General features: G+C 36.9%; 3 protein-coding genes across 4 annotated transcripts; 2 read left to right on the forward strand and 1 right to left on the reverse strand.

The window, feature by feature from the left end:
- Window positions 1-4,284: 4,284 nt before the first annotated feature.
- LOC122011530 (LIM domain-containing protein PLIM2b-like) lies at window positions 4,285-5,641 on the forward strand. Its single transcript, XM_042567919.1, has 5 exons — window positions 4,285-4,554; window positions 4,678-4,780; window positions 4,888-4,913; window positions 4,994-5,083; window positions 5,163-5,641. The coding sequence occupies exons 1-5, from the start codon at window positions 4,420-4,422 to the stop codon at window positions 5,436-5,438; spliced, it is 630 nt and encodes a 209-aa protein (XP_042423853.1). The 5' UTR covers window positions 4,285-4,419; the 3' UTR covers window positions 5,439-5,641.
- Window positions 5,642-6,043: 402 nt separating this feature from the next.
- LOC122012042 (calcium-dependent protein kinase 26-like) lies at window positions 6,044-12,674 on the reverse strand. The gene is made up of 7 exons (XM_042568487.1): window positions 11,738-12,674; window positions 9,706-9,849; window positions 9,479-9,631; window positions 7,877-7,992; window positions 7,507-7,674; window positions 6,935-7,159; window positions 6,044-6,293 (listed from the first exon to the last, which is right to left on the reverse strand). Exons 1-7 carry the CDS (start codon window positions 12,444-12,446, stop codon window positions 6,171-6,173), a joined length of 1,638 nt encoding a protein of 545 aa, XP_042424421.1. The 5' UTR covers window positions 12,447-12,674; the 3' UTR covers window positions 6,044-6,170.
- A 1,977-nt stretch (window positions 12,675-14,651) lies between these two features.
- On the forward strand, window positions 14,652-17,458 carry LOC122012043 (amino acid permease 4-like). 2 transcript variants are annotated; one of them, XM_042568488.1, is made up of 7 exons: window positions 14,652-14,826; window positions 14,952-15,087; window positions 15,227-15,460; window positions 15,540-15,848; window positions 16,312-16,469; window positions 16,565-16,792; window positions 16,897-17,458. In XM_042568488.1, exons 1-7 carry the CDS (start codon window positions 14,779-14,781, stop codon window positions 17,323-17,325), a joined length of 1,542 nt encoding a protein of 513 aa, XP_042424422.1. In that variant the 5' UTR covers window positions 14,652-14,778; the 3' UTR covers window positions 17,326-17,458. The 2 variants fall into 2 exon arrangements, with proteins under 2 accessions (XP_042424422.1, XP_042424423.1); XM_042568489.1 differs by lacking the exon at window positions 15,540-15,848.
- Window positions 17,459-20,208: the final 2,750 nt, after the last annotated feature.

Here is a 20,208-nt window from a genome sequence, read left to right on the forward strand (position 1 = left end):
CTCTTAGGCTCTTTTCAAAAGATTTCATATCAATAAAAATATCTTATCTCTTTTTAATCACATAATATTTTTCAAATTTTTTTAATATAAGATTTTAATTGAATCCTAACCATTATTAATCAACAGATAAGAATAGTTGAATAGCAAAGTGAATTTAACTCCGTTTCAACCAGAAAACGACTTGTTAGGATTTACGTTAACGACAATTCGAGTAGGTAATCAATCGATCCATTGCCATGAGATTAATTCATCATGCACTTTTCAATTCCTTTCTCTTCAAATTTTCCATCAATTTATATGACAGAATTGATTTAAATAAAAATCCAAATTGGATTTAATCAACAGAGAATAATTAAACTCAGCCTTGTATTTATGCGAAAGCTAAGTCATTGGTCTGCGTACGTACAAAGCACTCCACATGTTACACCTTTCTGTACTTATTCCCAACCAATTCATTTTTGTGAAGACAATAAATATATCATCTCATTAAAATATGTATTAGGTAACACCGAATTTAGAATAATCGATCCGGTCTTATAGAAATTTTTTACGGACCACTAGGATAAATCAGGAAGCGCTCCAAGCAGACTGTCCAGAAGCCCAACATTCAATGGTTGTACGTCTCATTTAGAGAAAAAATTCCTATAAATACATCGTAGTTGGAGATCGAACAATGAATATCTGAGTGACAATTTGACACCCTTTCATTACACCATAACCCCGGGGCTATATCATCTCATTAGCTTAAAGATACTGTGATTCTTCTCGGGCATGATTAATTTAACTACTCCAACTCAATTTCCAGTTTTAAGTTTGTATCTTTATTCAGCTACAATACAATGATGTTAATTGTTGTCGTGACCTGTGATTATGATATTGTTGAAACTTATGCATGGGGTGAGGTTAAGTGATTTTTCCTTCCTGAGTTTTCGAAGTTTTTGTTGATTTTGCATAGTGAGAAGAAGGGGAAATTAAGAAGAAAAACAACGGAAGCAAAAAAAAAAAAAATGATGAAAAGGAAAGGGTACATTCAATTCAAAAGGAGCAAGTATAAAGGAAATGTGTGATTGATTGATTAAGAATAAGAATTACAAATAGAAAGATGATTAAAATGTGAATTTAGTTGTCAAAGTAATTAAGAGAGTAAGTATTTAATAATAATAAAATTAAATAATTTAAATTGATTAATTTAAACAATGTTGGAATTAATTATTCATGTCATTTAGGATTATATTAAAATATTAAACTATTTCTTTTAATATATACAACTTCTTGGAAAGCTCAATAATAGACAAATTCTTAGAATAATTCTGCAGGTAGATGGTGAGTACATGTATACTTAAATTATTTTTATGCATAATAAATACTTAAATAGATTATATATATTGTATCATTATTTTTTTAAAAAAAATGATATTAAATATGGATCAATATTGAGATTAATCTAGTGAAATTAAAATGAGAGAAAAGTTATAAAATGGGTGTTATATATTTGTCTGAGACCTCATTTGCTATCTAGTTATTCTTTATTTATGATTCTTATTACTTTTTATACATTTACATATCATATGATAACATGCTAGAATTAGTAGAATTTTAATGTATACTTCTTATTCATATTTAATTTTACTTAATTATGCATAGATAAACTAGTAGAATAATTCATATTGATCATTGATTATTGATTATAAAACTTGAGATAAATAGCAAACACCATCATCTCATAATGATTCTCTGAGCTTAGTTTAGTCTATGATAGAATAGTCAACTGGCCACAAGGGTATATGTCAGTGAGAGATCATCCATGCACCGTCAGTATTTAGAGGCACCATGACTGTCCACAAAAATATATGGTAGCAAGTTGACGTCGCAGTTAGGATACATATGTTCACGACATGTCGAATAATAATTAATATTAAATTATGTGAATATGATAGCTCTAGACTTTTCCTTTTAACAGATTTGTTGATTATATATTTTGATAATTATTACCATCGTGACATTACTGGTGGTGATAAAAAAATATATAATTAAGTTCAACTCCGGCCTCCGAACTCTAATTCTCCTGGATGTTCCTGTATGCATGCATTATGAGATTAGAACAACACTCACAGCAAGAAAAGACCAGTTGAAATTTTGCTAAGCAAATATTTACCATGAATTTTATTTTTTCTGCATAATAATAACAATTAAACAAAATGTCAAACTCATTGTTATCATGTTACATCACGTGTTAGTGGATATTATAATTGATTCCAACCCATCTTTGGTAAAAGGTGTCAGATCGTTATTTAAGTGGTCTCTCTAAGATAACTCTATACACTCTAGTATATTTTGAAAGGGGATAAATACTAAGGTCATTTTATTCTAAAATAGTATGGGGAGATTAAGTATTTTTATATCCATTAAAAATTAACTTAAGACGTATTGTAATAAGTATTTATGTAAATACCAACTATATCGACCTATAAATTAATCTCATTATATAAATAAATAATTAATCATGTCAAATAAGTCGAACTTGACACGATCAGTATATCACCAAGACAGTTTCTCACAAACGGTAAGGATAAATCAGAAAAGTGTATATAAAGGTTCATCTTGACAGTCACTATTTTTAAGTCCACTATCCATTAAAAAAAAAAAATCAAAAATACATCGTATCGTAGTTGAGTCACAGAATCAATCTCATTATGTTTCTATATGTGATGTCCTCATGCCCCGTCATTATTTCAAGGGTTAGTAGTCATTTGTGGTTTATTTCGTCTATGTCCTAAGACGAATTGACAGGGACGCTGAGTGAGTGCATCACTTTTTGCCAACTATACGTTATGTCCAGTGACTCTTTAATACAATACAATGTTTCAAAAACAATCAATCTTACGGATCATCAATTAGCTGTTAGGGTGCGTTTGGTTCAAATCATCATTTATAACCTTGGTTATATGATTACCAGATAATCACATAACCAAGGTTATAGGGAATAAAACATAACCAAATGTTGTTTGGTTCAACTTAGGTAATACAACAAAAACTTATTTATTTGAAGGTTTTAATGAATACCCTAGTTTAATATTTTACCGTATTACCCTCAGTTACAAAACCAACTATACATATTATTATTATTATTATTATTATTTATTTTTTTATGTTTTTTTACTTTACTTTTTCTTTTCCTATATATTTTTTTACTTTTTTATGTGTTTTTTTATTTTTTAATGTTTTTATATTTTTATATTATTTATATTTATATTTTTTCATTTTTTTACATTTTTTAATTTTAATTTTAATTAATTTATTTTATTTTTAAATTTTTTATAATTTTTTAAAAAAAATTTAAATTTTTTTAAAAAAAATTTTAATCTTTTTTAAAATTTTTTAACATTTTTAAAATTTTTATTTTAAAAATGTTTATTTTTTTATTTTTTATTTTTTTTAAATTATTTATTTAAAAAAAAAAATTTTAAATTTTTTAAAACATTTTTTCATGTTTTTTCTTATCGGAGGGTATTTTTGGTAAAAAAAATTCGTTAACCCCAGAATCAACAAAAATCTTAGTTTTCTGAGGTTTTCCGATTCCGGGCTGCATGACCCTTTTGCTGACGTGTCGGGCATGAAACATTACTTGGGAATCATCGAATACCTAAACCAAACAAGATTTTTGTTGATAACCTTGGATGGATAACCAAGGTTATCAAGAATAACCCCGAACCAAACGCATCGTTAGAGTTAATTCAATAGTTTGGTTATAGACAGCTTCCTTTGGGAACTGATGAGTTCCATCACCAATCAATTTGTTCCTAAAAAGTGAATTTGGACAGGGCTATTTACTTTGTTCTCCTCGTCATTTTGCATCGAATATTCGATTTGCTGGTCGATGACTAAACGTATTTATCAACCATCTCTAATTTTTTCATTGTTAATTTTTAACATTGATTTTAATTAATTCGATCGTTAAAATTAAATTAGCTACTTAAATTTTAAATCAGTCACTATTTTATCTAATACAGTTAAATTGGTCATTAATTTAATAATAAAAAATTTTAATCTGTCGTAAAATTAATTCGATCAATAATTAAGAGTTTTCTCATAGTGTTTTCTGGTTCTGTGGCTTAGAGATTAACATGCATTTAGAGAGCTTCCTATCTTTCCTCCTTGCTCATTCATTCAGTATTCATCCCAAAAATAGGAACTCCCTCTCACTCTTTAAAAGCCCAGCCTCACAGTGCCATTCTCCTCTCCCTCTCTCTTTCTCTGTCTCTCTCCCTCTCTTCCCTGCTCGTACCTTGCATTATCTGGTCCCTCCCAACTTGGTCGTAGAGAGAGGGAGAAGGACAGCAACTACTTAATTAACCTCTCTCGTGCCTAGCAGATTTGATATCGAATCTACAAGTCTGTCATTCGGAGACATTGATCACCATGTCGTTCAGTGGAACCCAGGACAAATGCAAGGCCTGCGACAAGACTGTGCATTTCATTGATCTCCTGACTGCTGATGGAGTCCCTTATCACAAGGCCTGCTTCAAGTGCAGCCACTGCAAAGGAACTCTTTCTGTATGTTTCAACCAAGTTTCTCAACTTACACGTACACATGCATATTATAAATAAATAAATAAATACTTCCTCTAGAAAACAACGAAACACTAGTTGACAATTAATTACTCTTGGCATTCAAAGATGTGTAGTTATTCTTCGATGGAAGGCGTCCTCTACTGCAAACCTCATTTTGAGCAGCTCTTCAAGGAGACAGGCAACTTCAGCACAAAATTCCCAGCATCTGGTGATATATTCTTCGTCCTCTTAATTAATTATATTGCTGAAATTTTCTTTAAAGCATGCACATCGATTGATCTTCTTTATTTTTGTTCGATGAACAAATAATTAAAGGGGGGAAATCTGGAGAGAAGGAACAGGTGATTAATTAATTAATTGTTAATTATCGATCGTTGATTTTCTTCTCTGATTGTGATGTTAAATTAGATAGAATTTGCAGGCTAAGGCTCCAAGCAAGGTCTCCTCTATGTTCTCTGGAACACAAGACAAATGTGCAAGCTGCAACAAAACTGCTTACCCACTGGAAAAGGTTTGCTAACCGGCCGATCGATTAATTAGTCGTCTAATAAACTTAATCCAGCACTTGCTTAATTATTTTCATGAGGCAGATTTCGGTGGAGGGTGAAATATACCACAAGACGTGCTTCAGGTGCTTCCATGGCGGGTGCACCCTGACGCCGTCCTCCTACGCGGCGCTCGACGGCGTGCTGTACTGCAAGCACCACTTCGCGCAGCTGTTCAAGGAGAAGGGCAGCTACGACCACCTCACCCAGGTTGCGATGAAGCGCAAGTCTGAGGATTCGCCGGCGCTGGAAGAGGCGGCGGCGACGGTGGCGGCGGAAGCGGCAGAGGAGCAGGGGAAGCCAGATGAGGAGCAATCGTGAACTAAGCATCCAACTTTTTGTTTGTCGTTTGCATCTTGCGTTCTGCCACTTCACGGCCAGGTGTTAATTTGTGATTTTATCGAGTTGAAGGCAAGAAAAATAATGTGATATTGTCCATCTGCTGTTGCAAAAGGTGACCTGTATCGACTGCTAAATTGATACAAAATCTGATAATCAGGTGTTACCAAACCAAACTAAGGGAGAGAGGGGGTGTGTGTTATGGCAATTTCATATCTACTTTCTTTTTTTTTATTTTTGTTTTAGAATTAAGGCTTGAAAAGGTAGAATTATAAAAAAAAAACATCAGCGAAGAGATGGTCGTACAACATAAAATTGCAGAAAATGAAAATAACGTACACACAGCTAAACTTCTATCTAGTTCTAACTCCATAATCTGCTCAAACTTTTTGATTAATAATGCACGGTCATTGAATGGACAATTTTGATATCAAGTACATGGGTTAGCATTTATCACAAGTAGGCATCTTGTTTTCCTGGTCTAGCCCGTAATAATTTGATTGAATGATGTGTTTTATTATTACTGTTTCAACTATTGTTTTGAAACTAGAGAGATCTGCTATTGGTAGACAATGATGTTTGGACAATGAAATCATAAATAGGACAGTGTTTTCGTGCAACTTAGTAAAATCCGGCGCAATCATTTTTGTTTCCATCATCACAGACTTTCAAAACCAAAGTAGTTTTTGAGGCAGAAATTGCATATTAAATTATTCATAAAGCACCTGGTGCGTCTCTCATGCTCACGTTCAAACTGTTGCGCAATGTCCGCCTGCCTATTCCCATAGTTCCTTTCCTCATCATAGCAGCAAATTCACTGTAGTCGATGCGACCATCCTGTAACATCAGCCAACTTAAAGTAAGACAAATTTCAACAGCATCCTCTATCATTCTCGCTATGTTAGATTTAGCCATTTGCAAACAATGATTGTATTACTTGGGCTGGTAATCCAAATAATACCCGTGAGATTAAAGATTACAACAAGAACAAAATGAAAAGCGGAAAAAAGGATAAATGATCTTCCTCTTGTGTTTTTAAGATGACAAACTGAAAGTAAGATGATCAAAATTTACACCAAATGAAGAGTAAAATGGATTTTTTTATCACTATCCAACAAGTTACTTTTCTATCAAATTTCTGGCACATTTGAGCAGTTTATTTTTGAGGAATAATAGATTCAATGTCCTATTCTTTTCCTTCGAATTCATTCTAATGCAGGCAAATTCTATAAACACATACACCGAATGATGTAATTAAATTTATTTTGTTAAGTACTCTACAACTCATAGTCTGGTGTAGCCAAGTGAAGTGATCTACTATGATTTTATATTGAGCGTCTTACTCCCAAATAATTAGTTATTATGGAATGGAATGAGTTCTCTTAATTAGGCTTAAAAATCAGGCCTGTCCAAAATCAAGGAATAATTATTTTGGTTAGCATCAGGTGCTCATTAAGCACAAAGAAGATGCTACTTACATTATCCTGATCCACTTCCCTAATGACATCTTCAAGAGAAGCATCAGCCATGTTATGCTCTTTACAAGCTTGCTGAAGCTCATCAGCTGTAATATAACCACTCCCATCTTTGTCGAAATATGAAAAAGCTACCAACAGATGTTCTTCACGTTCCAGTTTGTTGAGATGTATTGTTGCAGCAATGAATTCACCATAATCGATGGTGCCACTGTTGTCTATGTCAGCCTGGAAGAAACGATTGAGAATTAACAAAGTTGACTTCTAGAAACACATGAACTAACTTATATAAACCTAAACAAGAAGAATGCATCCAAACTCTATATTTAACTGAATTCTGTAAAGAAAAAAAATAGGTAAAGAAATTAGTCAGAGTCATGGCTTCCCAAATGCAATTTCTGATGCATTGTACATTCATTCTGTGATTCAGTTCCGTTCCGTGCATAAATTTAGAGTAGAACTATGGTGAAATTTCTAAGTTGAAACAAGAACATAAAAAAATGCAGTAATTGAACCATTCAGTTTAATAAGCACTCAACAATAAAACTAGTAAGTTCCATGAAATATCAACTTACAGCTTCCATAAGGTCACGTATTTCTGTATCCTTCAGAGTAGAACCATATCTTCTCAAACCTGCTTTAAGTTCATCAAATGTAATTGACCCACTGTTGTCTGTGTCCATTGCCTGGAACATTTCTCTAAGTCCAGCAATCTCTTCCTCTGAAAGGCTTTCAGCTATAACCTGACAAATAGCAGCTAGAATTTAACTTCTATTAATCTATATGGGATAAATTCCAATAGCAAGGTCAAATTCATCCTTCAAACTGTTCCTATAGTGCTCCCCCATATAGTTTTTTGTTAAGCAAATATATATCATAAATATCAAAAATAGAATATGCCTCTAATTTACAAAAGCTAAAGGAACATTAGGATGTGGTCCTCACACGCAAAGCCATCTTCTTTAACTTATTCATTGCTGAAAATTGCTTCAGACGGGAGAGAACTGCAGCATCTAGTGCTTGATCAGGAGCAACCCCATGCTTACAAACCCATGGATGACCTGAGCATAAAAGTAGAAAATTGCACATTTGACATGGGTATAATCTTTAAGAAACTACATATTAAAGATGGAAAAATCACAATGCATGATCCCCTGACCTATACCTGATAGATTAACTATCCAACTACAAGCTAGGTGACCATTATTAAAATATCAGAAGTATACACTTCAACAGATTGACACCTAACTCACAGCAACCAAGTCATGCTCTTTCAAACCCAAAATTTGTACTCACGAGAAAAAATTTGCTTGTGACCTATAACATCTCTGTGATTTTTGTAACTTCTGTTTAGTTCCATGCATGTTGTCTGTATAATGTAAACTGTAAGCAGACGGACAAAACAACTCATTTTGTTTAGTAAGTTCTCTTAATAAAGAACACTGGATTTCAATAACAAATGAAACCACAAAAAAATTGCCACAGAAAGAAGAGTCTTCATGCCTGTACTTCAAAGTAGATATGTCATTAATGTGGAATATAAGGATCATTCTGAGAAAAACATAGATTAGTGAATGATTACAAGAGAAAATACTTCAAGCATCAGCTGCCACTATCATTCTACTATAAGCACTAATATCCAAACAAACAATTGATGGTGCATACCACATACAATGTGTTGCTTTTACAACTGTAACCTCAATTGCTTCAATTTTTTGTTCAAGATTGCTCCAAACTGCTAGGAGTTATCTAGCTCAGTTAGTGGCACTCGCCCATTATACCTAAAGCAAGTTATGCTCTTGATTAACTGTGAAGGGAATGATCCTTCAGAAAAAAATTTGAGCTTATCAGGTTTATGGTGCTCTACCACTTATGTAAAACAATAAGGTTGTGCCCAGTGTTCAAATTTTTGTATGTGGCAATAGATGATGGATAGAGTCTAGAGGGGCGTTCATCTACTGCTTAACAGTTTCGAGTTCAACAAGGCAGAGTCCTAGGTATACCATATGAAGAGTGATGACATCTCTATCAGGAATATACCAAGCATCCACTTATAACTAGTGTTTAAATACTATTTAAGAAAGAAGAGCAAGGACTAAATGCAATATAGTCAATCATGAGGAACAAACTAGATGTTGTAATTTTCAAATCCTCTATATTAAAATCAACCAACATAGTGAAAAAGATAAGAAAAAAAAGATATATATGTACCATGGCTCAAAGTTTCACTTCAGTACCCTCCAATAGTTATAAAGGTTCAAACTGATGTGTTGCTTTGTGCACCGCATGAAGCACAGAAGCTCGATACAAAAAAGGGAATATTTAGAAGTTGTTTGACTACCCAAAACCAAAAGCATGCATAGACAGACATAAAAAATCCTTTGTTGAACCAATACACAGCCGCCTGTACAAGGCAGCATGGTTTGGCTTGAGCCAAGCTGTGGAACACACTCAAACTACAAATTATAAGTTTCTCCATGGTTTGATGTCTACCAACACGAATCATGAACCAAATATGTATTGAGATTGAATAAAAAAATATCATACATAGTACTTCATGGGCTGTCAATCGTTCTGAAGGACGAAAGCAAAGCATTCTCTTTATTAGATCCTTTGCACTTTCAGAAATCAAAGGCCATGGAGCTGAGTTAAAATCAAGCACTCCCTTCATAATTGCATCAAATATTCCTTGTTGTGTTTCTGAAATAAAAATGATCATCATGAATATTTTTTACTGGTGATACAGTCAAAGAAAACAGATATCAAGGTCATACCAGCCCAAAAAGGTGGTACACCACTTAGGAGTATGTACAATATAACACCAGCAGTCCAAACATCGGCTTCTGGTCCATAGTGCTTACAGAGAACTTCGGGAGAAACATAGTATGGGCTTCCAACCACATCAGTGAAAATTTGATCTGAAAGACATGAAAGCCAAACTAACTAACTAAGTTCCCAGATAAAAACTGAACAAAGATCATCAAGCAAAATGAAGAATAAAATTCTTCTTTGTTTAACTTCAATGTGCATCGAAACCAATATAATTAAAAGAAAGCCATTACAAGATTGAACTCATCTGGGTTTTTTTCTGTTTTATTTTTCTTTTGTTTTTTTCTTCTTACTAATTACTATGCTTTATTGGTATAACAGGTACTATACTCTATACCAAAAATGTAGAACTATTGACATGGTTTAAGGTATTCATAGTTTGTTGAACACACAGCTGTTAATTCTTTAAGACTATTCTGTCAATATTTTTAGAATTGAAGATGGAGATTAGCTAGTGTTTTTCATCTTTGATGTAAAACCAATAGATGAAAAATGAAAATATAAAAATTCCTCTTTATCTTCAATAGCCTCATTTACAAAGACTGAAAAAGATTATTCTGGAGCAGTACATTTAGCCATCTGATTTTTCATGCTATGCTTAACAATGTTATTTACTTTCCATAACCCTAAGTTTTTTAAATACTAATTAATTCTAAGCTAATCGTCTGTTACTTTCATGGTCATTCAAAATAGGGAGTAAGAATTCATAGTCAGCATCTTCGGTATACCCTAACCTTTTCCTCACCTTAGAACATCTTTTCTCCAGGAATAATGGCCAAGGCAGCAACCAAAAATGTTTTAAATTTTCTTTCTTTGATAATCCAAACAGTAACAAATGTATGATAATGAGAAGTTCATTGCAGGGAAAGTGATTCAGCAGCAATCCAATGTTTCAAAATCTGAACCAGTGACAGTGAGCTAACTGGACAAACCATCAGTTTATTTGTATCATGGATTTGATCAGTTCATTTGGATCATATATATGTGTGTATTTTGTTTTTCACTGGCGTCCATTGCCCTACAGCTTATGCCTACGGTGTAGACATCAGTCCACTACATCTAATCCTTGATTCTATTGACTGTCACTCCTCCATGCCACATTCCCCACAATCCCACGTATCCACAACCACATTGAAGCACCAACAAACTATAATTACAATGCAGTTTGTGACGTGAAATTTATTTATATGACACAACTAGTTGGTCTTCTTTGTTACTTGAAGTTTTAGGTTATGAATAAAATTAATAAATTTGTAGTTTAAAGAATTGACCTAGTTCGTCTGGCCAAGTTAAAGTTTGGGTGAACATGTAGTTTTGACCAGTTGATCCATTGGTTCAACTACAAAACAATCCACCGGTTCAAATTTTGTTTTAGTTTTTATTAACTACATCGGATAGCACTGATTTATGCAACTATATGCTATTTTACCTTTCTTTTCAGACAAGTATAATGGATAATTAACTAATGATTATGTTTGGCCAAAAAAGTGATTCCTATATGGTATTATCTTATTGGAACCTTAATATGCCTGATATTCATTGTTTAGTAAGTAAATTTCATGATTTCAATCATGGTTAACAATTGTTAGTGTTTGACAATTCTGTTTTTCCAGAAGCTCAACCACAATTTTATAGAATTCTTAAAACGCTATATCAATCTATCTCATGCTAAACCCATGTTAATAAGTAGTTTCTACTACACTTACTAGGTAAATATACTCATTATGTGGCTTTAATTTTTTATTTTTTTACAAAAAAAAAGAGACCTACTTATCTTTGTACATTATGAATTCCGCGTTATATGGCATTATCAATGCACATTAAAAAAAGAGAAAAAAGGGATTGACGAAGGGTAAATTAGAGAATCAATTCGGTGAAATGGAAAGCAACAGAAACAGTCATTACCCAAACTATGTCGAATAAACCATTATTTTCATGCCTAAATTGCTAAAGTTGTATGCTTTAGTCACTACTTACCTGGCTTGAAGAACACAGAGAGGCCAAAATCAATGGCCTTAAGGGAGGTGACGTCGTCTTTATTTACCAATAAAAAGTTTTCCGGCTTGAGGTCCCGATGCATGACCCCGAGTGAATGGCAGGCTTCCACGACCCCTACAATAATTCGAATGATCTCAGCCGCCCTGCGCTCACTGAAATGCCCCTTCTCGATGATCCTATCGAAGAGTTCCCCGCCTGAGCACAGCTCCATCACGATGTGCACGGACTGCGAGTCCTCATACGCGCCCTTTATAGTGACAACGTTTTTGTGGCCGGAGAGGTGGTGCATGATCTGGATCTCCCGCCTCACATCCTCCGCATCATCCTTCGACACCAGCTTCCGCTTGGGGATGGACTTGCAGGCGTACTCCACTCCGGTGGCGATCTCGGTACAGAGGTACGTAATGCCAAACTGCCCCTGCCCCAGCTTCCGCCCCATGACGTAGAGTTCCCGGACGTTGGGAGTCCTGTGCCCGAGCACGTAGCTGCTGCTAGGATCAAAGCCACGCCTCATCACGACGGCGACAGGGGCAGGCTGCTGCTGCTGTTGCTTGGGGGGCTTCTTAGGGGAATCGTCAACAACTGAGCTCGGCGCGGACTGGTGCTGGTTCTGGGACGCCGGTCGCTCGGAGGGCTTGGCGTCTCTGTCTTCGTCGCGGCTCTTGCTTCCGCGGCACAAATTGCCCATGAAACCCTAGCCAGGAGAAAGCATCGATCCTCAGAGTGCGAGTGATATTGTTCTCGATCAAGGATTTGAAGAGAGGAAGAGCGAGAAAAAAACACCCTTGAACTGAAGCATAGGACAGATCGGGTCGTAGGTGAAAGTAGCAGAGAAAGGATAAGGAGAAGTTAGAGGAAACGCAAACGCCGGAGAAGGGCTGTGGATGTGAGCAGGAAGAGGCGTCATCCAGTAACAGTGAGGTTTAATTCATTTAATAAGGGGATTAGTTAGCAAATAAATAAATAATAATTACGATTTTCCATCTGGCAAAAGGTCACGTGCTGACCGGACGCCCCATAAATCAGAATACTTAGTATTATTATGATTTCCCAAATCAATAACATTGTGTTTGTCAAAAAAATATATATATATTTTTTATTTAGATATTTACAATTTATATATTTTGATAATAAAAGAAATCCAATTATGGAATGCGCTCAGAACTCCAAGAAACCCAAATGTATTACTCTTTAGATTTTTTTTTCAATTTCAGTAAGTATTCATGAATTTACCGGCAAGATTTTGCTATTCAAATAAAGTTGTATTTATCAAAAACAGCGTGGCCAACAAAACTAGCATAAATCGATTAGTCTAATCGCCATCTAACTTTATTTTTTATTCCCTTTTTTGCGTAGGAATTGCTCTTTGAAAAGTTAGTTTGCCTAGTTCAACTACTATATGGTCACATTAGAGTATAATTTTAAGTAGCAGATAAATTATGTCCTTTTCTAAAAGCGAGACGTTCAAGGTCGATCAAAATTATAGAACACTTTACACATATATTGTGAATAAATTTATCATCATTATCATCGATCGCTACCCGTTTTTGTTTCTAGTCGTCATTTTCACTTACAGATGGTAAAATGAAATAACAAATATGTAAGAGATTTACTCTTCCACTTGTTAGTGGTCTGATCTTACATGTTCCTTTCATTAATCGTCTTTTTTTAAAAAAAAAAAAAATCGAGAGCACAACATACCGGAAACTGATTTCTTAAAAGAAAATTCTATTCAAACTACTTTATGGATAAAAATAAAAAGAAAAGACAAAATATTTTTTTGCTATACTGAGCAAAAGTGAATTGTTTTTTGCTTATATTAGATATTTTTTTAAGAAAAAACAAATATAACAATAAAAAAATGAAGCATATATTTGAATCAAAATAAGAATCGGAATTTGGATAGTTATTCCTTTTATTATGGATTTTATTCCGTGAATAAAGCGTACACTTATCCTTTATTAATGTCTGATCCTTTTAATTATTACCGATGAAGAAGTGATCGGAAATAATGGATGGTCATGTATATCCTTAACAGAGCAATAACGAATATTAAATTCGTGAAAAGGGAATTGAGTGATCCAAATGATCAACTCTATTGCCCAGCCTCAAATGCTAATATATTAATTAATTTAATAGAAACTCATCTTGACATCATCAAACAATAATTTTTTTAAAAAAAAAATTGGAAAAAACTATCACCATCTCTTTTTCTTCCTCAGGCTCCAACATATACTCTATCTGTTCAGTGCCTCCCATCTCATTCTCCATTTTTGTTGGTTCAAAGGAATGTTCTTCCATGGACAAGAAAAGATAAAAAGGAAAAAAGAAACAACTACTGAATAATACCTAACGCACGCTCTCGCCCGGCCCGAATCACTAATACAAATGTTGGACACGCAGAGAAAAGGACGGAAAAGAGTATATATATACTTCATGTGATCACTAATAATCGTGCTCGTAATCATATAGGTTTGAACTGTTATGGTGGTTGTGAGCATCATGGAGCTAGCACAAACACCCTTTCCTTTAAGGACAAGATGGACCTTACGTTGACTCCTGATTGAACGCATGCAACCTGCTGCTTCTCTTCCCACCACAAGTGACCAATACACTGATTAGCTCTAAAGATGTTTGTCTGTAGGAACAAATAATTGAGATATATATACCATAGCAAGGGCCGATTGGGGATACAGTGTCTGAGCGTGAGGCACGTTGCCATTCAATTAACTTTTCACTGTATGACAAGGATAGAAGGAGAGGTGGTTCGGTAGTGCTCGTCCTTCCCCTCACCCACACCTCTTAGCTTTGAGCCTACCAGACACGTATCGGCCGTAGTGGAGGGATAGGGAGATGGAACTGTGTGGCTGTCCATCTATGCCTATAAGACACCCCCTCAGTCCTCCTTCCTTTGGGCATCCCTTCACAGCATTTGCTTTAGTAGAGCTCCAAGTTTCTTGATAATTGTGTTGCAGTCGAGTTAGCTATCTAGTGTGCCTTGTGTTCATCATCGATCGACCATGCTGCCCAGAAGCCGAACACTGCCAGCCAGGATTCATGATAGTGTCGTAAGTTCCAATGCTTGATATGTACATCGATCTTAATTAATTAGTTGCATATGTAATGAGGATTAATTGGTTCATGTTCTATTTGCTTTGAGTTATTCACTGATTTGAATTTTAATTTGATGAAGAATGATGAGAATCGGAACCAGAGATCGTATCTGCAAGTGGAAGCACAGCCCAAGATTGACGAGGACACTGAAAGCCTAAATCCCGGCCAGTATAACTCCAAGTGCTTCGACGACGACGGGCGTCTCAAACGAACAGGTTATAAGTTTACTTGACTTAGACTGACTAATATATATATCTTCTTGTTTCAATCCAATCAAAATATATATCTTCTGATTAAAAATTCATAATCATATATATTGGATGAAGAAATTAATCGGTCTCTGAGTACCTGCAGGAACTGTGTGGACGGCGACATCACACATAATAACTGCAGTGATCGGCTCAGGCGTGCTCTCGCTGGCATGGGCCATCGGTCAATTGGGTTGGATTGCCGGACCAACGGTGATGATCCTCTTCGCTTTCGTCATCCTCTACACCTCCAATCTCTTGTGCAACTGCTACAGGACCGGCGACCCCCTCACCGGCCGGAGAAACTACACCTACATGGATGCTGTCCGGTCCAACTTAGGTAATTACCTCCTATCGATCTCATTATCTAACTACAAGGTACCTAATGGAAGCACTTAAACTTTCTTAAAACGAAAAAGGAGGAGGACAGGTGAAGCTGTGTGGAGCAATCCAATATGTGAACCTATTTGGTGTGGCCATTGGATACACGATTGCAGCTTCAATCAGCATGATGGCTATAAAAAGATCCAATTGCTTCCATTCTAGTGGAGGGGAGGACCCTTGCCACATGTCGAGCAACATGTACATGATCATATTTGGGATTACGGAGATTGTGTTCTCCCAGATTCCAGATTTTGATCAAGTTTGGTGGCTGTCTATTGTGGCCGCCGTCATGTCCTTCACTTACTCCACCGTTGGCCTCGCCTTAGGCGTTGCTAAGGTAGCAGGTACACGATACATCTCCTACTGCATGCATCACCACTACTGTTTACAGTTATGCGTATGAATAAACTAATTCAAAAGTGGCTTATGCCAAACAACTTTGAGAGAATCTGGACGGTTGGTACGATTGCTCTCTTTATGGGAAAGTCGGCACAAAAGTAGTTGGGGATGGAGAAGGGGCTAATGTCGAGTAAAAAGGGACGTCTTCATCCCATTACTGACGCGAAGCAATAAGTGATCGATAATGGCGGTCCTATGTAGTCTATCTTTAACAGCACTAAGAAACCATTACTAAAGCTCAATATAGACAGCCACAATAAGGAAACAGAGAAACCAAACCAAATGATAGCATTTTCAGATACTGTATAGTGTATATTAATTATGATTCCCTGCCAATCTTTTTTTAGGTCCATGTACAATTTCACTTGTAGCTTGATTATAATACAAATTTACATGTAAAAAAAACAGAGAACGGAAGTTTCCGGGGCAGCCTTATGGGGATAAGCATAGGTACAGTTACGAAATCAGGTACGGTAACGACGACGCAGAAGGTATGGAGAAACTTGCAAGCACTTGGGGACATTGCCTTCGCCTACTCTTACTCCATCATCCTAATCGAGATCCAGGTGGAGCAGATATCTGCTTCTTTAGAATTGATTACGGCCCTGGTTTCGAGTTTTGCATTTGATTCATTTTTATGCTCTGCTGTGTGATTAATTAGGATACGGTCAGGTCTCCACCAGCAGAGAGCAAGACGATGAAGAAAGCCAGCACGATCAGCATCGCAATCACCACCATCTTCTACATGCTCTGTGGCTGCATGGGCTACGCAGCATTTGGTGACGAAGCCCCAGGGAACCTGCTCACGGGTTTCGGATTCTACAACCCTTATTGGCTTCTGGATATCGCCAACCTCGCCATTGTCATCCACCTTGTCGGAGCTTATCAGGTACCTGGCTATGAACGATCAGATGCGTAGGAATTGAACTATGATGTTTAGTTTCGACAGATTAATAACAATAATTAATGGTAAATTATGTTTGATTTGTGCAGGTGTTCTGCCAGCCGCTGTTTGCGTTCGTGGAGAAGTGGAGCGCGTCGCGGTGGCACAAGAGCGAGCTCATCACCCGCGAGTACGAGGTGCGCATCCCCTGCACCGGCACCACGTACAAGCTCAACCTCTTCCGGGCGGTGTGGCGGACGATCTTCGTCGTGCTCACCACCGTCATTTCCATGCTCATGCCCTTCTTCAACGATGTCGTCGGTATCCTCGGCGCCTTCGGATTCTGGCCCCTCACCGTCTACTTCCCCGTCGAGATGTACATTGCCCAGAATAAGATACGCCCCTGGACCAGCCGCTGGCTCGGCCTCCGGATTCTCAGCTTCACCTGCCTGCTCGTCTCCCTCGCTGCCGCCTGCGGCTCCGTCGCTGGGGTCGTACTCGACCTGAAGTCGTATCGCCCCTTCAAGTCTACGTACTAATTAAGTAGTGAGTATTCCGCATATCATGGCACCATGACCAATCAATGCTGGTTTATCTTTGGGTTAGCTAATGATCTGTATCTTTAAATAGCGTCTTATTAATCTAATTAAATATTTCTCGGCTTACAATAAACTAAAAGGAAAATCTGAGATGTGCGGTTGCCTCTAAGAAGGTAAACATATACACAGGTCGAAAACATACTCGAGAAAGAAAGCTAAACGCACAATTCATCAACAATACAGATTGATCAGGTCAGTCAGAGGAGCTCCCAGTCTACATTTCAGTCGTTGCTTGCGCTGCCGACAGTCAGGTTCATCTTGGTAAATCAATCAATTAGATCATTAACGTTTGCACCGACAGACTATTAATATACAGGGAAGATAAAAAATTAGGAAAGATATTATAAAAGTTCATTAGAGTCGAAGAAGGTACTTCGCACCTACAGACTATGTAGGAAGACAAAAAAAACATTATAAAAGAAGTTCATTAGCATGGATGGAGGTACTCTAGGTGACGATGATTTCTCCCCTCAATCTCCATCTCTTTGCGGTTTCAGTGGTAACAATTGACACATGTGCTAGTTCACTAGTGGATCATCCTCCGAGAGTCTTGGCGCATGATCAAATTTGATCAAGTCAACTAGAGGAGCCCCCATGCATCCAATCAATATTCCAGTCAACGGACGATCGTCGCTCGTATCGATCGACCGAGTTTATCTTGATGAATCAATCAATCGGATGATCAACGTTCGTACCGACCGGTCATTAATACATAAGGAAGACAAAGAGTTGGTGAAAGTATTATGCACCATTAATACAAATGGAAGACAAAGAGTTAGGGAAGACATTATGCACTATCAATACACATGAAAAATAAGGAGTTGGGAATACATTAAAGAAGTTCATTAGCATGTAAGGAGGTATGGTGACACTTGGCCTATAAAACTAAACTTCTTAACCTTGGATACATTGTCCTTGGTTAATTTAACCTTACCATTAAATAGTTTTCTCTTGCCATTTATTGACTTCTCCTTGTTATAGTCATATACAACCCTAGCATATGACTTTCCTTTAGCATTGGAGATACTAGATCGGTATCCCAAATCCGATCTATCATTATTGGGTCTTTGGCTACCCAACACCATACCTAAACCTTTAGATCCAACATTAAATATTTATAGGGTTTTCTCCAACTTATCAAGTTTTGCCTTCAAAACTTGATTTTCCCTTTCTAGGTTCGTAAACCTAGAGTCAACATGTCCACCATGGACATTCCTAGACCTACCCTTTCTAGGCATGTGTCTCTCCTTCTTAGGATTAATGTCTTGGGTCTCCTTAGGTCTAACGTTTCTAGATATATCATGAATTGGTTTCCTAGGGTTATGATCCACATTTACCCTACTTCTATCATGATATTTAAATCCAAAATTTTGCATATATGGCTACATAATGATAATCATTATTTTTCCTAGCTGCATGAGAGTATAAGAATTTGAATTACGATTCAAGGTAGAGTATACCTCCCTTACCCTTGAAGCTCCCCCTTGACACTTGCTTCTCTCCTTCTTCTCCCATTTCTTTAGATGCGCTAGCTTCTTAATCTCTCCCTTCTTGGGACATTTGGTGTGGTAGTGACCCTTCTCTCCACACGTGAAGCATATGATGCGCATCCTCCTTCCTTGGGTTTCTTCATTCCTACAACCCTTGTTAGTATTCAAATTAACTTGAATGGTTTTAGAAGTTACCTTCTTCTTACCCATTGGACACCTACTCTTGTAGTGTCCCTTCTCATTGCACCCGAAGTAAATTATGTGGTCCTTTGACTTCACTTCGGTGGAGGTGCTTGCTAGGTTGACCACTTCCAAGACCTCTTTTTCTTCTTCACTTGTCTTGGAATTTTCTTCAATTCTTGAGGATGTAGATGATATCTCATCTTCGTTTTCCTCCTCGGATGTTGAGCGTGACTCAACTTCCGTTTGTTCCTCCTCAACTTGAACAATTAAACTCATCTCCTTGGATTCTTCTTCTTTTTGTGTAGGTTTAGGTTATTCCTATAGAACCATCTTCACCTTGCTCCACAAATCGTGGGTGTTCTTATATTCACCTACACCAATTATCACATTAGACGGTAATATATCTATTAAGATTGATATTACCTTTGAGTTTGCCTCCGAACGTGAGGTTTGCTCTTCCGTCCAATGTCGTGGTCGGAGTCTTTTTCCCTTCTTATCTCTTGGGACTTCGAACGGGTCGTTGATCACCATCATGGTATTCCAATCCGTGTTGAAGAAGACTTTCATCTTCATTATCCAAAATGTGATGTCCCCAAGGCTTCCTCCTTCAAACTTTGGAGGTGCTATCAAGTCGGTCATCTTTTTGCTTCCTCGATGATTAGTCCGAAAGAGAGCGTTCTAGCTCTGATACCACTTGTAGGGGATCGGTGGCCGGCTTGAAGGGGTTGGATAGACGACACCTCCAAATACTCGCTTCCTACTTATTCGTTAGTGCACAGCGGAAAACAAAGAATACAACCACGAATACAAATACTAAAGGAAAGAAAAACAAGCAAACCGCTAACACGTTCGTTTAACATGGTTCGGAGATTAAGGCTCCTACTCCACGGCGTGTCCTTGAGGTGGACAATCCCGATCCGTCGGTGGATTAACCCCCGGCAAACTCCGGCTATCTCAAGTAGCTCCTTGTGGGTGGAGAAACCTCACCACAACATCAACCAAGACTCTTGAGACTAGTAGACTACTAATTAGGGTTTACCACCATTAATTTCGTCAACTATAACCAAGCTCCCAAGCTTTGATTATATAGGCCGCGGGTTGAAAACTCCACCTACCAGTCGACTGCCAAAACATGCAACGATTGCCCTCT

Source organism: Zingiber officinale, chromosome 8A, assembly GCF_018446385.1.
Source record: "Zingiber officinale cultivar Zhangliang chromosome 8A, Zo_v1.1, whole genome shotgun sequence".
Taxonomy (NCBI): domain Eukaryota; kingdom Viridiplantae; phylum Streptophyta; class Magnoliopsida; order Zingiberales; family Zingiberaceae; genus Zingiber; species Zingiber officinale.